The sequence below is a fragment of the Amphiura filiformis genome, chromosome 9 (assembly GCF_039555335.1).
Source record: "Amphiura filiformis chromosome 9, Afil_fr2py, whole genome shotgun sequence".
In the NCBI taxonomy this organism is placed as follows: Eukaryota; Metazoa; Echinodermata; class Ophiuroidea; order Amphilepidida; family Amphiuridae; genus Amphiura; species Amphiura filiformis.
The window spans coordinates 52,090,502-52,112,989 of NC_092636.1; the positions used below are offsets into that span (position 1 = coordinate 52,090,502).

The 22,488-nt window shown below is 35.6% G+C and overlaps 1 protein-coding gene across 2 annotated transcripts in view; it reads left to right on the forward strand.

Moving 5' to 3' along the window:
- LOC140161143 (probable phosphorylase b kinase regulatory subunit alpha) overlaps positions 1 to 22,488 on the forward strand; it is a 59,646-nt gene that overhangs the window by 16,303 nt on the left and 20,855 nt on the right. Inside the window, exons 10-21 of one of the 2 annotated variants that reach the window (XM_072184575.1) lie at positions 716 to 825; positions 1,323 to 1,467; positions 2,502 to 2,666; positions 5,387 to 5,611; positions 8,239 to 8,271; positions 9,473 to 9,514; positions 18,665 to 18,822; positions 18,957 to 19,066; positions 19,867 to 19,945; positions 20,126 to 20,362; positions 20,834 to 20,963; positions 22,045 to 22,143. In XM_072184575.1, coding sequence (XP_072040676.1) covers positions 716 to 825; positions 1,323 to 1,467; positions 2,502 to 2,666; positions 5,387 to 5,611; positions 8,239 to 8,271; positions 9,473 to 9,514; positions 18,665 to 18,822; positions 18,957 to 19,066; positions 19,867 to 19,945; positions 20,126 to 20,362; positions 20,834 to 20,963; positions 22,045 to 22,143 — 1,533 coding nt within the window. Of the gene's footprint in view, positions 1 to 715; positions 826 to 1,322; positions 1,468 to 2,501; positions 2,667 to 5,386; positions 5,612 to 8,238; positions 8,272 to 9,472; positions 9,515 to 13,299; positions 13,612 to 18,664; positions 18,823 to 18,956; positions 19,067 to 19,866; positions 19,946 to 20,125; positions 20,363 to 20,833; positions 20,964 to 22,044; positions 22,144 to 22,488 lie in introns of both variants that reach the window. The other variant, XM_072184574.1, reaches the window with a different exon arrangement.

Consider the following 22,488-nt stretch of genomic DNA (forward strand, 5'->3'; position numbering starts at 1 on the left):
TTATATATATATGTATGTATGTCCATCACATTTTTGCCTTTCTTACAGTGTTTCTGATTGGTTAATTTTGTGTCATGTTTATCTGAATAACCAATTAAATTACAGCTTCTGAATAGTTTTAAAAGCTCAATCATCTTTACCTGTTGCTAATTTTCTCAATAAATGGTAATTAGTCTTGTAACCAATCATCATGTAGTTCTCATGGGTTTATATTCAATAGTGCAAACGTTAATAGATATTTTTATTATGCGTGTTTCTACTTCATGTACTTGGGAACGGTTGGCGGGTAATGCGGTTTAGTTAGAGTGTTACCGGTTAATGTGCTCAGTGGAAACAGATCGGTTCAGAGTGATGCGGTGTGGGCACACGGCAACCGTGATCCACATGTTGAGGTTGATCATGTGGTGTGACACCCGGTATTTCTGCCAGTAGAAACACACCGGTTAACGGTTGCTGGGTGTTGAACTTCTTTTATGTACATTTAATTTATCACATCGTGACCTTAAAAAATGAAAGCAGCTTGGAGTTCAGGAAAACAGTTTCAGTACTTCTGGTACACACCACAACCCTTATTTTAAGCATCAGTAGAAACGTGCTGGTTGTTGCCTGAATCGGATTGTGGGTTACCAGGTAATACCAGGTAAAAATACAGAGTGCTCAGTGTAAACACACAGATTGATATTATTATACTCTTTGTGTTTCTTCTGTTAAACAGGCGTCAATGACAAAATGGGCCTTTCAGGGAACGTGTCCAGTGACCATGGTCTTCTTAGCACTAGTAAACTGTACACACTACATGGTCATACAATGGCATTTGTACCGCAGGTAAGATTGAAATTGATGAAAGCAGTACCTTGCAATGAAATTTGAAAATTTAGTTATTGCCATCACCAACTTGCTCAGTACCAAAGTTTACTGATGTTGAAAACAGTCCATGGCATACTTGGTTTCTAAGTTATAAACTTTTTATTTGTCCATTTTCTCATGTTTTAATTGTTTTGTGCTCCTGATATTTGCCGATATCTCAATTTCATTGTTGCTGACTTTGGTCTGATTGTACTATATTGTGTCATAATTAGGTTTTTTTTAAACTATTAAAATAATAATAATATGGAAACTTGTTGAGCTCAATCCACTCACTGTATTTGCAGACTGGGTCGAACAACCACAATGCTCAATATTTAATACAAAAAGTAATAAACAAGTAAATGACAACCAAAAAAGCAAATAATTGGAAATGAATCATTAAAAAAATCAGTAATTGAGTTGTTGCACAATCATTATACTAATCAATTTCAATACCATTTCTTGTTGTGATGTAGTTTTTAGATCAGCATCAGTTCTACTTAGCATTGGATAATGACTTGCTAGCAGACATATGTAAAAGTGATCTAGCGTATCTCAGATATAATTGGCGAGAACTTGGAAGGCCTACAATAACAGTCACTATAACATCAAACATGATTGGTAAGTAATAATATTTTCAGATTTACAGGTTAAAGTTATGGTTAGGATTTGAGAGAGAAAAAGTAGAATTATTTATTTAGAGGATAATGAGCAGGTTTTTGTAGTTGTTATAGTTCAAATGACAGATATCAATGCACAGATCTGTATTTTTTACACAGCGATGTCTGACTTGAAATGTTGTCAGGAAAGAAGTAAATTGGCAAGTTCACAGATATTTGTCACTTGAATATCAACAAAATCATATCCAGTTATTCATAATAGTCATAAGTGGCATCATAAAAGGATGTTTTTAGGCGATTGGGATGGCAGGGGCCCTATATTTCCAGTTTTAGCCATTTAACTTTAAAATGGTTGTGTACTTCTTACAGGAAATTAGTCAAGGAATCCAATAATTTATTTTTTCAGAGGTCTTGTGGCTTTTGAGTTAAGGCCAATAATATGTTAAGACAGACCATCAGGATATGCTAATTAGGATCAGGGGTTACTAACCCTAGCCTTCACCCTAACTCTAACCCTAACCCCCATAACCCCTGACTCTAATTAGCATATTGTGATGGTCTGTCTTAAATGAGACATCTTCCAATAACATATCAAAACGGGAAAAATCATGCACATGATGCGGAAATGATACACCATATATCAAGCCTTTGAATCTTCTTTATAGAACCCATACCATTCCTCTTGTGTGTCGGCTTTATTTGTGTCGATATTTGAGTGCAAACACAACTAGGTCATTCCACCCTCTGTCCCACCTTAAAAGGCTCAAAAGTTTAAGGATGCCACAAAGATGCAAATGAGATATAGTTGCCTCAGTATGTAGACGTCACTGGCTGATCACTATAGCAACCTTCGGCCACTTATGCTCTTCAAAAATCTAGTTGTAAAATAAGATAAATTTTTATTTTCACCTATTATTTACGCTTGCTAAGACAGTACTAATCTGTGAAGATATTGACAACCATACTTGTCTGGTGTTTTTTTCGTTGCATATGACCACTTGTAAACCTGCATTGTGGTCTTCCTTTCCATTTCAGATCATGGTGGTTTCTTACAGCCAGCTATGTTAAATGTCATCAATAAGATGAAGAATGGGTACATCAATGGCGTCCAAGTCACACTAGGGAAGATGTCGGAATTCATCAATACTTCCTGTATCAAAAAACTAAGCTTTCTGGAGACAACAACAGCAGGACAGAGAGGTAAATAGTTTGTTAGGTCGTCTGGAGGAAAAGACCTTATATGAATCATGAGTCGTGTGTCCGTCCGTCAACAATTTTGTAAGGCTTTTGATCTCATATGAACAGTTAAAATCCTATTGCAACTAAACTTGGGTCATAGCTGCACTATGGAAACCCTCATCTATTGGTGTGTTCAAGGTTGTATACTGAGGTCAAAGGTCAACATGTAAATAGGCAGAAAATACAAAATCTGGTTTCACATGAACAGTACCCATACACTTACTACCAAACTTAAGCCAAAGCTGCTTTTATGGGAGCTTTCATGTAATAGTTGTATATGAGGTCATATGCTGAGGTCAAAGGTCATTTGAGGTCAACTTGTAAAATTGACTGAAAATGAAAAAAAAGGGTTTCACAACAATATTTACTATGTGTAGTGTTCACTACCCATATCTTCGGACGACCTATCTGTAACCGCCATCCCTATTCATTCATTCATATTCATATTTTATTTCCATAAAAATCAAAGACATTACAAAAAAAATATATAAAAACACGGTACATATGGAGGAAAAGGCTGGAAGACCAAAAGGTCTGAAAGTTAGCCTTTCCCTGAAATCAAATGAAATTAACAAAATAAATCAACATTACATAACATAACCAAAAGACAAGGGAAGGGGCGAGGGGGGGTGCTCACGAAAAAGATTAATTATATTTAGAGATCAGTTTTGTTTTGAATTGATTACGGAAATGTTTAACAGATTTTGAAGCTTTCAGATTTTTATCTAAAGAATTCCAAAGAATGGGACCTCTTGTACGTATAGCATGATCAGAAAAGACTTTCTTATTTTTGGTTAGATTTAAGTCATTTACATATCGTGTCTTGTAGTTATGTATGTCAGAACGTTTGGTAAAATAATTATCAAATGAACAGGGCAGCTCATTTATAGAGTGCCTGTACATGAATGTACCTAATTCCAGTGTGTACATATCTTCAACTTTTAATATGTTATAATTAGCAAACAATGGCACTGTGTGGTCTCTATAGTGAACGTTTGCCACAGTTCTAATAGCCCATTTTTGAATTTTTACAATTTTATTTAAGTAAGTTTTACATGTATTTCCCCATAAAAGTACTCCATAATTCAAATAAGGCAATATTAAAGTAAAATAAAGTATAAATAAAATACGACTTGGAACAAAATGTTTCAATTTATTCATGACACCGACATTTCTTGAAATTGTTCTAGATACGCAATCTATGTGACATTTCCAAGTGAGACATTCGTCTATTAGTACACCAAGGAATTTAGTTTGATGCACTCTTTCTAAAGCCGTGTGATCTAGTGTGATTTGCAGGTCTTGATTCATCGATGTCATTTTGGGTGTGCCAAGTATCATGTAATTTGTTTTGGTAGCATTAATTGACAATTTATTAGCTTTAAACCAATTGCTTACTTCCTTTAACTCTTCATTAACAAGGTTTGTCTGGCGTTCTACGTTTTTATGGGAGTATAAAATGGGTATCGTCTGCAAAAAGGACTTAATTCGAGTACTTTAGATGCATTAGTTATATCATTAACATAGAGTATAAATAGAAGTGGCCCCAGGATTGATCCTTGTGGAACACCACATATAATATCGTGTGATTCTGATTCATAAGAATTATAATAAACATATTGTTTTCTGTTACTTAGATAATTTCTGAACCATTCTAACACAATACCACGAAAGCCATAGTGTTCTAATTTATGTAAGAGTATGTTATGATCGATTGTATCAAAGGCTTTTGATAAGTCCAGAAATATTCCAATAGTTGTTTCGTTTCTTTCAACTGCTGCAGTAACTTTGTCTACCATTTGCTCTATAGCCATAAAGGTGGAATGTTTTGACCGAAAGCCTATTGTTAAGTCTTCATTATAGCATATGTTGTCAGCACAACACACTACTTGCGCAATACAAAATAGCATACACATCAAATAGTAGGCACATGGCAAAATAATCTGGAGGTACACTATTTTGCCCTCCATGAGTGACATGCAAACATGGCCGAGTCGGTGCTCTTTGGGCCTAATCTCTTGGTGATATCATATACAGTAAGCCAAAAAATTAAGGTACCAGTTGTGTTTACCCCTGTATATCTTAAATAAAGACAACTATGTCAAAATTAAAATAAACAGCCAATACCTGTACTCATTAGCTCTGGTTTAAGACCTTATTGGTTGAGAATTAAAGAATCATTAATCTAATACCTAATGAAGAAACAAAATCAAAAGTTGCACTTTTGTGTTCTAATCAATGAAAGCACGGCGCTAGTTTTAACGTGATAATCAATGGAAGCACGGTGCTAGTTCTTATGTTAGCGAACATGTTGTGTACAAATCAATATGGCATGTATTGGAGCAAACTTGTGAACGGCAACTTTTAAATTGAAATCTTCCTTGGGTTTTTGGATCGTTGTGTCTTTATATCGTGAACAATTTCAACAAATGAGGTCTTAAATTCGAGGTAAAAGATTCAGCTGTTGGCCTCTGGTTCCAATTATGACATATTTGTCTTTGTTTAGGATATACAGGGGGTGAACATAACTGGTACCTTAATTTTTTGGCTTACTGTACTTTCAGTCTGAACGCACAGACTCTTCTCTCATTTCAATTTTGGTATCAAATGAAAACCCAATTTAGCAGTCATGCATGTTCATAGGTAGATAATTAACTATTTGCTGTCTTTACTTCTAACAGTTGATATTAGTGACATCACTTCATACCTTCATTCGATCCTGTCGCCAGCGGGTCCCAAGTCATTTCTTCCGGCGGTGAAACAAGTTTTTTCGGAAGAGTCATTCTCGTTGCCTGCCACTGAAGCGCCATCAAAGATTGAGAAAGAACAGAAGAGGAAACGTAGATCAAGTGTCCATGGTATCATATCCAGGACAAGGTCTATTGATGTTGACAATCTCAGCCAAGGTAAGTCTCAAGTTATCCAAAGTTAGCTAGTTATGATTATACATATTTACTTATTTATGTATTGAATACACCACTAGATTCTTCTTGCTGCCGGCCCAGAGGTACACTGCCACACAGCTACTTTATTGGCCATGTGGGTACTCTAGAGTACATACATCGGAATCGTGTACACAACACTCATTTGTACCAGACTGGTGCTGCAGTGGTACTCTGGAGTAACCACATAGTAGCTGGGCAGCAGTGTACCTCTGTGGCAGCAGTAATTGGAATCTGGTGGTGACAGTTACTGTTTGTGCATGCTGTAGGATTGTATAAATAGGTTCTTTGATGTTTTGATATGATTTGTAAAGTTGTAATATATAGCCGTACCAAATCCACAAATAGGGTGGCAATATGTGTTATCTTACTTTCTTAGAAGAAATACTTCATTAATTTTTTTGGATTAAAAATATATTCTCCTGTGTTGCCAACTAAAACATAGCTAAATCCTGGCTATAAAATTGAAATCGTGATATTTTTTGGAAAACGTGCAAAATCCTGCCATTTCGCATACATGTTTTCATACAAACGCAATCATACAAGATTTGGCACAGGTGTAAGCATTCAGAATCTTGAGTTAAGCCTAACATATTGCTCTAAATCTTGACTTTTTATGTTGATTTGGCAAACATGGTGATATGTTGGACTAGGTCCCATCTGACAATGTGTCATTCCTTTATACCATCATTTTATGAGTGCACATGTTAAAAGCTCTCAAATTGTTCACATTGTCAGATACATTTGTTAAATTTCACATCCACACTCGCATCCACACATGTCAATACCATTTTTTCGGGCGATGGACATATGACCAAAAAACATTAAACATTTTTAATCTTTGATAAAATTATAATCATTTGTTCACCTTCATGCCATAATCAATTTTGTTTGAACAATTTCATTAATTATTCGATCAAATCCAAAATCTGTAAAAATCATGCAATGTAGGTTACTTACTATAGTATTCGGCAAGGTCCTTCAGCACTGCCGTACTGCAAAAATCTGATTCCGTCCGCAACTTGTGATCCAAGACCACAATGCCTATCAGAGTCTTGAGGGCTCTTTTATATTAGAACTCCATTACTTGCAAGTCATTATTATGGAAGTCAGCGGCCTCAGCCCTGCCATGGTTTTAGAATTGTGGACGAAATTAGATATTTGCATACCCTACTGCTAATCCTGATTATCACAAAAAAAAGAACTGTCATTTGATTATGCAACTTATTCAGCGAATGAGGTGCCGATGTGATAATGACATGATTCAATAACCCAATCAGATCCCCACTTCCATGTTTACACTGTAAATAATGCCACAACAGCAGACTGCTGAAGAACCTTGCCAAATAGTATAATTACTTGCCATAACAATGACATTGTTTATATATGACTATTGTATACCATATTAGTATGCTATCACTTTATTTAACCAGCACTGTTAGTCAGTAGTAGATATCATGTCTCACTACAATATAATAATATACCTAAAGAGGTTGTACTATTAGTTACTGTCTGCATGTTCTCAAAATACAGGAAAATATCTGCAGTCTGGTGACATATATACATGTAGAATACAGCACCAAACCTTGGATATTTTCCTGTATTTCTTGAGAACAAGTAGTGGGTAATGATTTTATCCTTTAGAGAACATGAATTCTTTCCCCATTTTGGTAAACTTTGGTGAACATTGTTAAGGATTTTAGTAATCTTTCTAAAAAGCAGTCGGGGCACAGCGCAGTGGTACAAGCTCTGCCCCGACGCTGTCATCATGTTGTGCACCTGGGCAAGGTGCTTTCCTCTCTGTACCCAGGGGTGAAATGGGGAGCTGTTATGAATATTGTCCATTGAGCTCCGCCCAAAGGTATGAGCATGCCTTGGGCATTGTATGACAGCTAACATATTCTAACAACAGCGGAACAAATGTAAAGCGCCTTTATACTTGTGAAAGTGCTGTACAAATGCCAACATTTATATTCTTTGCGGTTAACAATTGTACAGCCATACCATGCATGAAGTACTTGTGCATCTTATAAGGATATGCAGGGTAACTCAGGTGATACAGGTTTTATCCAAGTGGTGTTACAGAATTCATGTCAACTAAAGGATAAATATCATTGTTGCTTCTGCATTGAGGTAGATAGGTAAAGGTTATTGTTACATATCAATTGCTTCAAATTTGAGAAGAGAGACAAGTCCTTGGCCCATGAAACTATGTATACTTTAATTAGCTCGTAAGCGGCGGGAATTGTTAGGCTAATAGGCTTTTACTACTACGCCGAAAAGTAGACCCACGTTAAGAGTGATATAGTTGACATGTTTGGTCCATATTGTGTGTGTTAAATAAATTAGACAAAATATAGGGCTTGAATTAATTATCACAAGACAATTCTCAAAATAAAATATATGGATATTAATCCGCGATGCTATAAGGCCCGCGGATTACGAGCTGATCAAACTATATTATTAGCCAATAGTGATTTTGAGAAGCCCTGAATTTGCTCTCTTCTCAAAACCTTATTTGTCTCTATATACCACAATGATATAGTGTCCTTGTTATATAGTATTATATTGTCCTTATTATTGATTTACAGGAATGTTAGCCGATTTAGAGTTTAATTTTAAAGGTATATTCTTGTGTGTGAGTAGAAGAGGTGACGTAACAACTTGCACTTGAATTTCACGCAAAATGTTTCAAAATGTTACCTTTCTGTTAATGATGCACCGCTCGTAACCTAGCAAGCAAGCACCACTTATAACAGTGAAAATCAAGAATGAATTTGTTACCAAAACTCCTCTCACTTTTATATGTTCCTGATCACACTTTCTTTGTTTAACTGTTAAACAATTTTTTCCACTAAATAGTAAAATTGTTATTATCCTCTCTCCCCGGTTACGTGTTAAATTGAATTGCTGCAATATATGTGAACTCAATTGCGATGTTGTTACACAAGTAATCTCACCAATTGTACTACTTGTGCTACCCTGTTGTTGGTATTATCAACCACCCCCTGTTTAATCTTAAAGAGTCTAATCTTAATGCTGCCATGGTGACTTACAAGCTGTACCCAATATAGACGGAAGGGCTGCCAACTTTTCAGAATTGCATGGCGTGAGATATTGTCGAACAGGGGTGTACCGGGACAAAAATATTATACTAAAATTGTTATTCGACAAGTTGCTCATGAATCTAAAAAGTAGGGGGACGGGTTAAAATAATTTGCTCAGACTATATTTTGACCATGCGTGAGGTTTTACTACCTTGGCGTAAGATTTTACTACCTTGGTGTGAGCTTTTACTATCTTAGCGTGAGAAGGTATCCAATTGCATGAGCGTGAGAGTTGGCAGCCCTGATAGACAGCTATATAATGATCAAAGCCCCTACATATCATTTCTATATATGACTATGCTCCATGCTTTATTACCAGTAGCATAGATAAATAAACAAATACAGATAAGTTTCAAATTTGCAAGTTGTCCTTATCATGTATCTCCCTTTCTCGCATATTCACGAGGGTTGATAGACTAATTGCAAGTTTTTGCAGAATTTTTTTAAAATATGCAGTGACAGACACTGTAGCCTGCATCACAATTTTATCTTGCACACTCTCATTGGTCCCTGTTAACAGATGAGATGGCAGAACTTTGCAATTTTGCGTATTATCTGATTTATTAATGTGTGATATTTTTAGCACCCTTCCCCACCTGATAAATAGTCTAGTAGATACTTGTGGTTGTCATCCTGCTCATTTCTGTAACCACACTTAAACATGCATTGCAAAATTAACTGCTGAGAACCAATTCATTATCTCCCTGTTTTCTCCAAGAATATGCCTTGCATAAAGAAATGGAAACCAGCCAAAACTTAGGTATACAGGCTCAATTCTCTTGCATGGAGCATAATGATCAATGTAGTCTGCAGCATTCTACATTAAGTAGACCTGATAATCATAGAGTATATATTTCTGAGTAGAAATGTATACCTACTATTTCATCTAAAAAATCAGTGCCACAAAGAAATACACACTCAAAACCATGACATGTTAAAAAAATTGCATTGAATCAATCTGGAAAGTAACAATAAGGCAATAAAAAATGTTGTGTTGCCTGCCGCGACCGATCCAAATTTTGAAAACAGGCAAAACATTTACTATACAAATGAATACTGACCCTTTTTTTCACTTGCCATATTTTTTAAAGTCTAATTCTTTTTCCATAATGTCATCCCCCACTTTGCTTTAAAAAAAGTTGAGATTTTTAAACCTCTGGCTGCATAATGTTGGTGTGCTTAAAATTTCTTGCAAATTCATTTCTTTAATAAAATTATCATCAAATTTGTATTTATGTTCTGTTACGATTGAAATTACAGCACAGTGGCCTATGGAGCAATGAACTGAAATTTTGGGAATAAACTTTTTTTCTGGATATCTACTCAAACATACCATAAAAAGAGGATGCTAGAATCATAAAATGCTCCTTTAAATTCATGCTTAAAAATTGACAGTTAACAATTTAGAACATAAATATCTGTGATATTGACAGGTTTATACATCCACGCCTGCCATGGCTGATTGATCCATAAAATATGACTGTCTGACCCCCCTTTTTTTACCCTTGAGAGGCAACACAACAATATTTTTTGCTGAATGGAAGCAAATGATATATTTTAGGTGGCAAAGATGTAATTTTGAAATCAGAATTATAAGCGCTTTATGATTATACTTATAGTATTAGACTTTTGCATGTCACGATATTACTGCAAATTGATGGAGCAGCTGAGCTATAATGTGTTCTCTGATTGTAGTATGTAGGGAAATACACTTGAATATCTGATTTCTGTATGACACAAATTTAGATACTTAACACTGATTCATTAATTTAGATGAATTTGCCAGAAATGTTATCTGGTTTTGTTTTCTAATTGCATGTAATTACTATCAAGATATAGTTGTGTTTTTCATGTTATCTTTAACCAGAAATCGTGTACAGAAATCATTCGTATCATTAGTATTTTTAAATATTTTTAGTGCCAAAATTGTATTTTTTGTACAAGTGTATCAAAAAATATATGTGTTTATGATTTGATCTGAAATTTATACATTTATAAATTTATACTCAATGCTTTGTGTTTTATGATTTAAAAGTTACCAACAAGGCAATGCTGGCACGACTTTTGTTTGTCATCCAATATTTATAAAAGCCAAATATGGCACATTTCTAAGATCATATTGTCATAAATGTCACCCATGTTTATCAAGGCTTTAAACTTGCTCACCACCCAAGACTAATTTATACATCGCCGTTGGGCAGGAAAAACCTCCTATGTGTTTGGCCCCTGAACATGTTTAAAACAAAACTGCCAACCAGTTACATAAGAGGATTTGCTTTAAACATGTTCAGGGGCCAATGACACGTCATGACACGACGAGTCCTGTTAGTCTCAGTCACCACTAAGGCAGATATTAACTCATTTTTGCATCCATATTAAATGTTTAATTTATGTCTTACCCTCTGCAGCTAATAATTAATCTTACTGTTCCCCCAGTCATGGGGCAGTGCTTACTTGTGTCAAAGGGTCATAGGCATATTCTTGTATATTTTGAAAAAATTGAAAATTTTTGACATTCCTCTTTTTATCCCTATTATGCCATGAAGATGTGTAAACCAAAAAGGTGCCTTATAAGTTCATTATGAATCTTTACATCTATCTTTACATGGCTAATTTTTACAAAAATGGATTCATATCAGTCTTTATGGTGGGCTTTTATTTAATGAGTCAAGGCACGCATGATTTATCAAATGTCTTTGTGAAGATGGTCCTAGTCATGTGTGACATGATTAACTGGCTTTAGTTATGAGGTAATCTTTTGTATATGCCTCGTACCTAATGAATGCGATGGGAGTCTGAATTCAGAGACCTACTTCACGAAGTCATACAATTGATCTTAAGTTGATTTAATTAAATTTTAACCCTTTGAAATCAAACTTAAGATTGATCGTAAGTCTTTTTGAAACAGGTCCCAGATCACTGCTAAGTTCAATGTACTATGAAACAAAATGCAATTTATTCACCACATGTAATGTCATATGGCAGAGATGTTGTTTTGTACTAAATTTCAAACATACAGGGTGACTCAACATAATATTTGAATTTAGTAACTTGCATGCATCATTTTAAGACGCATTGATTCACACATGTTACATATTTGTGAGTTGGATCACCCTGTAGGATGACGTGTACATATACTGGAGTATCTTTCCTTTTGTCCCTGTACCTTGTAGTTGCCTTCTTTCTGTGTGTGCAGTGATTTTAATTATTATTCCTTTGCATCACACCAAAGGATGTTGTACCTCATAGGCTCATACATGTGCGACCTCTCACATGTGTGACCTTTGCTCCACTCAAAGTGTCAGAAATAACCAATTCTACCTGGCTATTTGGCATAATACATAGAATTGGAACAGAGAATGAGCCACATGCCTAATGCTAAGGAAATCCCCATATTGGATTTTGGCAACCAAAACAGGGAACTTCTTGCATCTTTACCCATGTAGAGTTTGCAGGCGTTATTGCACACAATTTGAAATCAAAGTTTGTCTGGTGCATGGCAAAATAATTTTTGAATCACACTTTGTCTAGCATGGCAAAACAATGGTGATATTCTTATTTGATCTATTTCTTGGCATCTAATCATCATGCTCCATGTTAGATATGTAGTATTCATGCTTGTGCAAGCATGATATCCATCTGTTCAAGCATGATAGAGTTAGCGGGCTGCACTTTACTGGTACACATACAATGGGAAAGCTTACTTACAGTTCTGCTTCACCTCTGCTACACGCATGTTATCACCCATGCAGTGCTCATTTTATTTGATTAAAGAGATATACAGACATTTTCCAGCAAAATAGACAATAAGTAAAAATTAAACCTTAGAGCTCTTGAAACAAATCCAAAATTTCTACTTGACAGTTTCATAACCCAGGTCGGGTGACTTCTTCAGTAATGCGATGATGTGCCTGTTTTCCCGCAAGACTTTTCATCCCTAGGGTGCACAATTCTTAGCAGCGGATCATATATGTGTACATCCATATCAAAACAATGCACTTTTGGGCTGCTACATGTGTCTCATTTCACATAATGACTAGGAATAAATACCAGACTCATCAAGTGTAGGTCACTTCAAATCATCCCCAAGTCAAATTGTATAAGAAATGTTATGATATTCCTAAACCATGTGACTTGGGATAATTTGAAGTGACCTCCACTTCGGAAATAAGACTGGTATTTATTCCTAGTTATTATTGGAAATGAGACACATGTAGCAGCCGACAAGTGCATCGTTTTACGCCTTGATCACGATTTAGCGCCTCCTGCCCCCTCTTTCTGATCCATAATGCCACACATGCCCATCTTGTGTGTTTATTTGTGTGATCATATACACAGTCACAGGATTGAGAGGAGTCAATTTTGTCTGTAGAATGTACAATCTCTTGAGCGATTCAAAATATTGGAAAATTGGTTGTACTAGAATTTAAGTGACTGTATATCTCTTTAAAATGCTCTTAACAATTTATTTCTATGTGCATCTTAATTATATTAATCTGCTGTGCATTGTTAGTACCCTTTCATTCTACCTCCCTCCTTATATAGAGAGCCATGTTGCAATTGAGAAACAGAATGTTGCGACTGGACGGCGATCAAAAACCGAATTCTCCCCGGCCACAACCATGCCACCAATAGTTGAGACACATCTTCCTCGAACAAGCACTCCAAACTTGTTAGAGGGGGTAAGTCGGTTCAAAAGAAGTGCCTCGTTGTTGACGTTTATTCAAGCTGTTGAAGAGAGTAAAGAGTATCTTGCAAAAACACCCCCGAGAGCCATTTTGCGAACCACAGACCCAGCAGAAGAGAATGCCGCAGCACAGGTTATAATCCCATCTGAACGCAGACGTTCTTGGACGGGTAGGGACTTTTTTATTTTTTTGTTTAGTTCATTTCAAGAATCATATCGCTATACAGCAGTAGACATTTTTATTTATTTGACATATAATTACAACAATGATAGTGATGATGCATTTCAGTTCATCTTCATTATAACAGTATTTGTCATACATTATCAGTTTGATCATGAAACCTCCAGCGGTTTTACAATCAAGTCCATATGGCTATTTACACGATTGATATTGAAGAAAATGAAGAATTAACTGCATAAAAACAACTCTAAACTGATCATTTTATCTAATGAAACATTGTTTGTTTTTTAGAAAGGAGGAAAGTAATAAAAATTTTATTTTCAGTCATGGTGATATTGAATGTAAGCCAAGTTCATTCAGCTTGCAGTTGTAGCCATTTTTTTAGGTCCATATCGTTTGACTTTGAACCTTCTAAATAACCAATGTCCTTTAGTCACAGCTCAAATTTCAAAAATAAATTGATGACTTAGCGGCACAAAGCTGTATGTCCATTAGATGCAGTATTTGTGAATGCTTGTGATACGCTTGCATGCATTCATATCACAGCTAATGTGACATACATCTCTTTGCCACTGAGCAATCAAAACTATTATCCAATTGGTTTGTATCATGTCAACAGCTTGGAGCACAAAAAGCCTAACTGCATTGGCTGCATTGGCTGCCTTGAGCACAAAAGGTAATAATTGCCTTCATTTAACCTTAGCAGTTAACCCTTTTGTGCACCAGGCAGCATATGCAGTTAACTTTTTTTTGTGTTCCAAGCTGTTGATGTTTTAAACTTATTTTTTTACTACTTCCGTGGTTTGTGCTGTGCGCTGAGCATAAACACTAAAGTGATAAACAATTACACTGATTGGCTAGTAATCACTGGTCTTGATAAGAAGACAGTTGACCCATTGGTCTATGCGATCGCTAATCATCAGTGCGTACCCGGACCACGGAAGTAATAAAAACGTACAAATTTTTATTGAAAACTATGGATATTATATATCCTCTCCTTTGGGTTACTTTTGGTAGAAAAAAACAAATGGCAGAATAACAATATGAATCTTATTGATAGCCAAATGGACTTCCATTGTTTTACCAAATCCACAAAAGTATTTACACATTTACTATTATTTATGTTGAATGATATATTTTGTAGAATATAATTTCATTACATAATACTATTTCATTTTCATCATTCCAAAACAACTATCAAAATATGATTTTATATTTGGACCATTTGACTATATATTTCATACAGTATTGAGTGGACGATTAACATCAAATTTCTAATGAAATGTTTAGTTTATAAGTCAATATGTATACTTTAAAAAGTTGCTTTATTAGGTAATTGCTTTTACAACTTCAGAGTATGTTCCAATTTTCAGACAGTACAGCTGTAATAACTTTAACTTAGTTAACTTAGTTAAGAAACAGGCATTATAAACAATAGGGCAGATATTGCACACATAAATATTATTAGTTGTGAGAACTGAAATTAGCCATACTTTTGGTTGAATTTAACTTACACCTTTCTTGTTGACTTATACAATGCTAGGCTTTGTTAGGGCAGTGATGGCACACACAAGAAAAACAGGCATAAACAATAGCACAGCTTTTGCACACATAAATCTATTGGGGACTAAGATTAGCTATACTTTTGATTATAATTTTTCAACTGACACCTTTCTTGTTCAGTGCTGGTATTAGGGTGATGATACATAAGAAACAGGCATCATAAACAATAGCACAGCTTTTGCACACATAAATTGGGTGTGGGGACTAAGATTAGCTATACTTTTGATTAAATTTTTTCAACTTTCGCCTTTCTTGTACAGTGCTATAGGCTTGGTTAGGTTGATAGGATTATGATGAGAACTATATAAGTAAAAAACATCATAAACAATAGTGCAGATATTGCACACTTAAATCAGTTGTGGGACTAAGATCACATGATTAAACTTTTTCAACTGACGCCTTTCTTATCCAGTGCTAGTCTTTGTTAGGGTGATGAAGATTAATAACTACATAAAAAACAAGCATCATAAACAATAGGATAGATATTGCACACTTAAATTGGTTGTGGGACTAAGATTACATGATTAAACTTCTTCAACTGATGCCTTTCTTATCCAGTGCTAGTCTTTGTTAGGGTGATGAAGATTAATAACTACATAAAAAACAAGCATCATAAACAATAGGATAGATATTGCACACTTAAATTCGGATGTGGGACTAAGATTACATGATTAAACTTCTTCAACTGACGCCTTTCTTATCCAGTGCTAGTCTTTGTTAGGGTGATGAAGATTAATAACTACATAAAAACAAGCATCATAAACAATAGGATAGATATTGCACACTTAAATTCGGATGTGGGACTAAGATTACATGATTAAACTTCTTCAACTGACGCCTTTCTTATCCAGTGCTAGTCTTTGTTAGGGTGATGAAGATTAATAACTACATAAAAAAAGAAGCATCATAAACAATAGGATAGATATTGCACACATAAATCGGTTGTGGGACTACATGATTAAACTTCTTCAACGGACACCTTTCTTGTACAGTGCTAGACTTTGTTAGGGTGATGAAGATTAATAACTACATAATTCTCTAGCATGATACATGTACTTTGATAGTGACTTTCTGTCCTTCCCTTTTTTTCTATCTTGATTTATTTCAAAATTGCACATTTTCATTCACCAGATAGGCTATAGCTCATAAGTTTTGAGATTAAATTCTTCTCATTTTGAAGACCCATTTATCTGCTACAAGAAACCTTTTGGATTATAGACTGAGAATCGAGGAAAAATGTGACACAATCTGGTCCATGGGGGCCAAAAGCGCCAAAGTTGAAATTTAGATAAAGGCAAAAATATGGAGTAAAAAACAAGAAAATAGACATCATAAAACTTCATAACTTTAGAACTAAGTATGCTAGACCTTTGGTGTTTTCAGTATATGATAGCCTAATGTTGTTTATAAGGTAATAATTATAGTAACTCAATTTTCAAAAATGCCTCCTTTGGCCCCCATGGACCAGATCATGTGACAAATGAAGGTTGCATTATTTTGATTTCAATAACCAGCTCTTCAGAATGAGCCATTCATCAAGTATAACAACAGAATGAATAAAGGAAAACTGGACCTGGTGTCATTTTTATAGTTGATTGATTCCTTAATTACTGTGCATTGATATCTGATTACATTTTATGCAATTTCTAATGAAGGAATATAGTACATACACATCGCAAAGTATTTCTATTAACACAAACGTCATGAACATCGTAAGTTGCCGCTGAAATTTTGTGTTGGTCATAACTGCTTGAAATATCCATAATGTATACTGCTCTTTGAGGGGGACTAATACTAACTTGCCATTAAATCATTGTTTTATCTTGACCCTTGACCTGTCTGGTTAAAATGCATCAGGATTCCATATTCATCCATCCTAGACCACCCAAGTGCATTCACTACTGTCATTCATGAACATATTTTGCTGGTGGCGACCCGCGTACGGTTGGTTGCCCATAACTGCTTCAAGTATCCTACATACTGTATACCGATCCTTGAGGAGGAAATATACCACTATTATCTAAGATATTAATAAACCCAAATGCCCTCTTTCTAGCCAAGCAACTTACCATCAAATCATTGTTTTATCTTGACCCTTGACCTATATGGTTAACATGCATTGGGATTCCATATCCATCCATCCTAGACCACCCAGTTCATTCACTAGTGTAGCTATGCATCTCTACTATCATAAATTGTGTGGCAATTTCTTTACTTGATAAAAGTGTGATTTTTGTTTTGTGTGCTGAAGTTTACTGCGAGTGATATGCCTGCTTCCATCTGCATCCTATCACTGCATGTTGTCACATGTAGCTTAGTACACACGAATGGCATAATGTAATCTGTCAATTATAAATATATAACCATTAGAATTTGAAAGTAAACTTATGAATAATGTTTTTATGAGTTTCATACTCTTTGGATAGTATGTACTATTTGCATGTAGGGTTGATTTATGTTGAATGAGTGGGATCTGCAATATATATATAAAATGGGTTTATATGGAAATTTGAAGAGAAAAATTTTGATCTGAGATGCCATTTGTGTTTTCGGACTTTTCCAGAGTTTTTTCTCTCGCTCTCTTTGTGCGTGCTCATATTTAGTGCTAACTCCAGTGCATATTTAAAGGCCATGCAATGACATCAGTCATTGACAAAAGTTCTTGTTTAAAGAACCTTTGTATTAATGGTGATGCTCAATGATATCATTACAAAAACTCTTGATTTTACCTGGAAAGCAATCAAATCAACCACTATTCATTTGGGAGAGGTTTTTTTGTGGGGTCTACAAGTTGTGTGACAATAAGCTGAACCTTGTGTAAGTTCCAACATTTTATATTTAGTTCACATGGGAAAATATTGATATCAGGAGAAATTTTCTGTTCAAAATAAAAGCTTAAATTTGACAACTTTAAGGTGAAATCAAAATTTGCTGAAACTACTGCTACATCATGTTGCTAGTCAAAGCAAAATTTAGTTTTTGTTACCTGTGTGATGTTTGTATTGTGTTTACAACACATTTGAATACTTCCTTTGGAACTGGAATTATATGGGTTTAATTTAATGGGGTTGGAGTCATAAATGTCTGGAAACATTTCTAAATATATATTTATTTATTCATTTAAACAAACTGCACTGACAAATAAAAATGGTTTCTAAAAATTCCAAATTCTTTTTTTGATGCCTGTCCATTGTTACTACATAATAGTTCTTACAAGCACCTGTAGACAGAATAGGAGTAATGTGTGTTAGATCAAATTTCATCATGTATATGCCTGTAGAAAGTTTACAGACCATGTGTCTAGTTTTCTCTAAAAGAAAGGAAAATATCTAATTTGTGCTGTGAACATTAATTTTTGACTGTAGTTTTTGTGTGTCGTTGTTAGGGTGTGTGTGTAAAAACAAATAAATATACAATTACATTATTTGTTGTATTCATTCAAACATTGCTCGATGTTGCACACTCTCGTTCTTTTTCAGAGGGTCCATTGTCTCCAAGACATGAAAAGAAACCAACCCCTTTGGGGGTTCCACAGAGGAAAATATCTGGATCTTTTCATTTGCTGACGGATATGGCTGGTTCCTCAGGGGGTATAGCGAGTATGACAAAGACTCCAAGCTGGGTGGAAGATAAGGAGGTAATGCGCTTTATTAATTAATTAAAGCAACAAGATTAATTACTTATATGATTGATCAAAGGTCACAGTATCCATACATCGGCACTAATTTAACCATTCATATTTCTCTGTTTTTCGTCAATTTTTCATTGCAGCTAATTGGAATGTATAAAGATGTTGAAATAGAAGACCTGTTGAAACAACTCACAGAGGTCACCTCACTCAGGGATCAGGCTGATATTGTGCACTATCTGTATGCTGTTAAGTGAGTATAGACACTCCCACCCCACATCCCCACCCCTACAATCACTGTCGCCCATATATCCACCCTCCCACACACACACACAACTCACAGAGGTCACCTCGCTGATATTGTGCATGATCTTGTACTTCATCTCTTTGCTGTCAAGTATTGACCCCCCCACACACACAATTTCACCGACAACTGTGGACCAGTATTGTGTGTGTGGTTGTTAACAGTGAAATCGTGGACCCACACACACAGACATATCATAATCCAAACATGGATTTCTGTGATATTTCACCGCTAACTGTGGACCTGGTATTACACCTACGATAGAGGACCCTACGCCATATGCAAAGTTATGCAGTATATCACCCTCTGCCGGTGTCTTACAACCGTGTCCACGGTTCGCTATGTGTGGTTTTTCACTACATAAGTGTGGACTCAATGTCCAAGTTTGTAGGTGAAAACAAATGCCCCCCCCCACACACACAACAGCCTTCACTCCACACAAGTTACAGGCTGATAGTTTGCATTCTTCCTATGTTAAGTGAGTATCGACACATGCATCCATACCATGAAACCATCATCTCCCTCACAACTCATTGATTTTCATTGAATACCCTTTTATCAAAGACAGAATAATGAAATCATCATCGTTATCATTAAATACCACATTATATCAGGAATAAATATATGTTCTTGAAAAGTAAAATTTTCTATACCCAATTTAATGAAAATAATTAAAAATTAGAAGTCAAAGAAAATATGAATTGTTCCATAAATAGATGACTGACTAACTGTGCATTATTTACTTGCAGAGGATTGGAATGGGACACCAAGATTGGAGGTAAAACTGGTGTAACAGTGAAATATCTGATTGAGGAACTCTACTACAAGGTAATACAAGTTTAGAAATGAATATTGCCTGTTAAATTGGATAGATAGTGCAACTGCTTTTGTTAATGATAAAAATATCAAATTGGTAATCAAACAATGAACTGTCTAGAATTTATGCATGATTGATATAATATATAAATAGTAAATACCACTTAATTTTCCATTACAACATCATTTTAGAGTGCACAGTTCAAGGTATGGTCCCTGGTTCGACACACGGCAGGTATCCTAGGCAAACAGGTGGAGCAACTAGCCCATGCCTTGACAGACTTGCTGGTGAGACAGAAGCAGGTGTCGGTAGGTCTTCCTCCAGAGCCGAGGGAGAAGACCATCACAGCACCACTACCTCCAAGGGAGATTACCAAGATTATTAGAGAGGCATGTGGGGATGATAAAAGCTCTGCAGTACTCACACAGGTATGTCGGATAAATCCATTTATTATAACGAAAGGCTATATCATGTTGTTGTTGGGCAGGAAAAACCTCCTGAACATGTTTAAAGCAAAACCTCCTATATAACCTGTTGGCAGTTCTGTTTTAAACATGTTCAGGGGCCAAAAGCACATAGGTTTTTCCTGCCCAATGACGAAGCCAATCAGAGATAGGGTAAGAATAGTCATTTGGACTGAAAGTGATTAAATTTTAAAAAGTGCTAAATCTGTTCTATTTCTATTTTTAAATTTCAATAATTTTCAGCTAAAATTTACCATAAACTAGTAGAAAATTCCAGCTTTATTGAATATTTTGTGATGTTTGTATTTTTTGAAAATGTTTGTTTAATATCCACTTATCTTAATTGAATGGAACTTTTAACTTGTTCATGAATACCTTACCATGTTTTAAATGCTGCATCTACCTAACCTTGTATGGGTTGTTTTCAATGGTTAGGAAATCCTGGTGTATCTGGCCATGTTTATCAGAACTGAACCCAAACTTTTCCATGAGATGTTGAGGTTAAGAGTAGGTCTCATCATTCAAGTCATGACTACGGAATTAGCTCGCACAATCAACTGCCCAGGTAAGTGTCTCCATAATTTAGGGATTCCATGTTTCCCTGTTATTCATCACCATTTAACAATGGTTTGTCTACGTCATATGCTTGATTTTTCTTCGCTCGCTGCTTGAGGGAAGTAAATCATGTAGAGGTGCCAGCCATGAGTTGTTAAATGGCAGTAGACAACTGTGAAACATTAAATTCAACAACAAAAAGATGCTGAAGATCATCTAATGCCAGTTAGTCATTGTCACTCAACATTACAAGAAGATCAATTATTTTCTGTTGATATCAGCAATAAAACTACAGAATAAACTGACAATGTTTAGACGCTTCCTCCAAATGAATTCAACATGTAAGCATGTACATATGCACGAAAGTTCCAGACACAATTAGGGGTTCATTCATAGGATTGAGGGCATGATCGCTGTTTATGCCTGAGGCGTGAGCCGAGGGCATAAACAGCGATCATGCCCAAATCCTATGAATAAACCCGCTCATACATACCTAACATTCTTAGCAATTCAATACAGATGAAAATAATAAGGGTTTACAAGTTTAAATTACATTTCCATACCGTTTTCCTTCATAAATTGGAAGAAAATGAGTAGGCCTACTTGCAGGAAGCAGCTCGGCTCATGAGGTCAACGGCCGGGAGTCAAGCGTGATACTCGTCATTCTTTGCGCTCTGCGTGAGATGGGCGCGGTGACATGCGGCGTGTAATGCCAACACTAGCAAATCGTGGATCGTGTTAATTGGGTTCCAACGCTGCGTGATGCAGCTTGTTTATACCCTGCGTACTGGTCATAAACGGTATTTATGACCAGCAAAAAAGTGTGCAAATCCAATCAGAAACGTCGTTATATCGTGAGTATGTATGAATGAATTTTATGCGCTCACACATAATGTGTATGCATAATATAAATAAATAAACAAATAAATGCATTTTGGTTTTCAGTCCTTCTAAAGCAAACTAACTTCTAATATACTTAGATGCATTTTTAGGAAACAAACCTCTCTTTTTTTCCTAATGGAGTGGAAAATAATTTACCTCTGGATTGAAATTTATTAACCTTTGTATGTTGTTTTCCATATTTCATTCAGCTGGTGAAGCGTATGAGCATTTGATGACTCTAAGTCCATATGAGCTCAAGGATCTACTGTATCACATTCTCAGCAGCAAAGAGTTTGGTGTCAGCCCAAGTAAGTCAATCCTATAGTGTGATGATTTTGCTAATTATGTTATATGCATGAAGAATTGTACAAAAAATTATTTTGCAGATGGTTACATCAGTCCACAGGAAACCTTAAAATTTCTTTACATTGACTCTTCAGCGTTTAATGTTGGGTGAATGGGGTCTATTTTGTCCATCTTTGCATGCCTGTGTGTGTGATTCCATTGATAAGGCTACTGATGTGTAAGGATAAGCTTTGGTTACTGAGTAATTAATATCTCAATTTGAAGCAAACCAGGTATTGGTAGATGTTCAGTGCAATTTGCCTTAATACTTAGGCCCCACAAGGTGATGGTTAATGTCCATATCATAC